At 42.9% G+C, this 2,272-nt stretch overlaps 1 protein-coding gene across 1 annotated transcript in view; it reads left to right on the top strand.

Moving 5' to 3' along the window:
* seh1l (SEH1 like nucleoporin) overlaps positions 1 to 2,272 on the top strand; it is a 14,299-nt gene that overhangs the window by 7,469 nt on the left and 4,558 nt on the right. The window contains exon 6 of the mRNA XM_015383065.1: positions 1,206 to 1,410. Coding sequence (XP_015238551.1) covers positions 1,206 to 1,410 — 205 coding nt within the window. The remainder of the gene's footprint in view (positions 1 to 1,205; positions 1,411 to 2,272) is intronic.

The following is a 2,272-nucleotide window of genomic DNA, read 5'->3' as shown; positions in this document are numbered from 1 at the left end:
TTTACTACTGGTGGTTGGCTTTGGTCGCAGTACCGCCACCTTCTGCTCTGGAGTGTAAACGCTTCGCCTATGAGAAAAAGGAGCAGCGAACACACGCGAACCGAACCGAGACAGTCGAACCGAACGGTTCGGACGGTTTTCATAAACCGTTCCATCCCTAGTAAAACCATATAAAAAAGGACTATAAAACAGGAGTAAAAGAGTAACAGCGTTTATTCCAGGTTAGGTCATAACAGAGAAAATGCTTCGAGCTTGCACAGCTGTGGGCTCAAAAAACATCAGCGAGCGTCCTGCAAAGATTAAGCAAAGATTGAGCCCAAAACAAGGTCATCTCCTCCTTCTTATCCCCCATGAATCCATGTTTTGCATCAGGTGGATGCTCAGCTGTCCGTATCACAAACTGACACGCCATCCATGCTTTGAACTTCATGCATCTTGCCTCTTTACCCCAGGATTACACATAGCTCTCCTTTATCAGTCCGGCTCCAAGATGTGCCCATTTCCTGTGTATTTCTAAAGACACGCAGGCTGTTCTGATTAGATGACCTCCGTACAAACAGTGACACCAACCATGTGAAGGAAGGCCTTCTACTCTGTCTAATCTGGCTAACAGAATAACAATGCACATGATGTTTAAAGAATAAACCTAACAACTCCCCCTGAGAAATTACCGTTTTTACAGGTAACTTAAAACACAGTAGGGGACAACTTATCCAACGTGTGCCAGTGTTTTTTCCAGATTTTTCGTACATCAGGCATAAGCTGGTCTAAATCGTCATGGTGTGACGGGCTTTATTCCAAAAAAGTTAATAAACAAGCTACTGGGCTTTGTTTCCAAGTTTGAAGACGTTTCTCTTCCCATCCTGGAAGCTTTTTCAATTCAAAATGTCAGGAAAAGCGTTGAGTTCGAGCTTTATACAGTAGCCAAAAAGCCTTGTTTTAGTTTATAGAACCTGCAAATTCAACCAGACGAACGGCTCCGCCCCTTTGGAATGGGGGGGATAAATGTGTTTCTGCTGCCTTTAAACATGGACAAATTGAGTTGGATGTTATCCTCCCCAATAGAAACTGCAGCCCATTTTTGAAACAAAAAAATCCGTAAATGCAGTTTTGTGTTTTATTATCACATAGAATCTTAAAGATAATCCTATTGTGAGAACTCAGCTCTGTGCTGTTCAACCTGATGTAGGTTTTTATTTGGCCAGTACAGACCAGAGGAAGCAGGCCTGATTTTTTTTGTTGTTGTTTCTCTGCAGCAAACTACATGGAGAACTGGAAGTGCACGGGCATCCTGAAGGGGGACGGCAGCCAGCTGACGGGCTCGTCCGGTCAGCCCATGGCCCTGAGCACGGTGGTGGGCTCCTCTGTTCAGAACTCCCAGAACATCCTGAATGGGATGGCAGCAGGAAGGTAGGTGGTGTCGTGTGTCTGACGCCACTCACCCGGTCCGAGACCAGCCTGCTAGAACTGCTAACCTAACTGTGCCTCACACTGACTTGGAGTGCAGCTGACCACTTACCCAGCGCTGCCCTGAGGAGCTTCCATCCTGTCAGGATCGGTTCCATGGAGCTGCTCTGTGCCGCTTTGGCTTCTTCTTAGTTTATCCTGATGCATGTGATGAGTGGCGGTATTTACCCCCATTTTTTTCCAGTGTTGAGGACTAATTGTTTGCCCCATTATTAACGAAGAGCAAAATAAATGCGTTTGTATACATTTGATTTGTGACCATTTTTTCTGCCACTGTCAGCAAAATGAATGAACTTCATGAAGTTATTGTTTCTTTCACCTCCCGGGGGATGCTGTCCATTATGAGCTCAACAAAAACACTCCAAGTTCTCCTCATTTGTCTTTCCTGATGAACACATTGTTGGGCACGTTTTCCAAAAGAGAAAGGAGCTTTAATTAATCCTTTTAACCAACTTTAAACACAGGAATGTGAGTTTGAATAAAGCTGTTTACATTTTCAAAATGGCCGACATTCTTCATTTACACACATTTAGCTTTTAAGCAATGAAAACTCTTCATTCATTTTGCTCACGAATGTTACCATAATCACCTTTTTTTACATTTCTATGGTTAAAACCAGTTTTATTACTTGGGGAATAATAACTTAGGATCTCACCAATAGAAAAGCATGAATGCCAGAAAGAAAATGTTTGATTATGATTTCAGTCTAGCAGCATACCAGTAGACCTGTGGTGGTATTTATGTTAAACTTAGCAGATGTTTACGCTGCTAAAATCATTTTAACAAAGTTTTACGTTTTGGGAAC

This window comes from Cyprinodon variegatus, unplaced genomic scaffold, assembly GCF_000732505.1.
Source record: "Cyprinodon variegatus isolate N-32 unplaced genomic scaffold, C_variegatus-1.0 Scaffold275, whole genome shotgun sequence".
Classification (NCBI taxonomy): domain Eukaryota; kingdom Metazoa; phylum Chordata; class Actinopteri; order Cyprinodontiformes; family Cyprinodontidae; genus Cyprinodon; species Cyprinodon variegatus.
The sequence above is the reverse complement of the archived record's forward strand: the minus strand, read 5'-3'. Positions and strand labels throughout refer to the sequence as shown.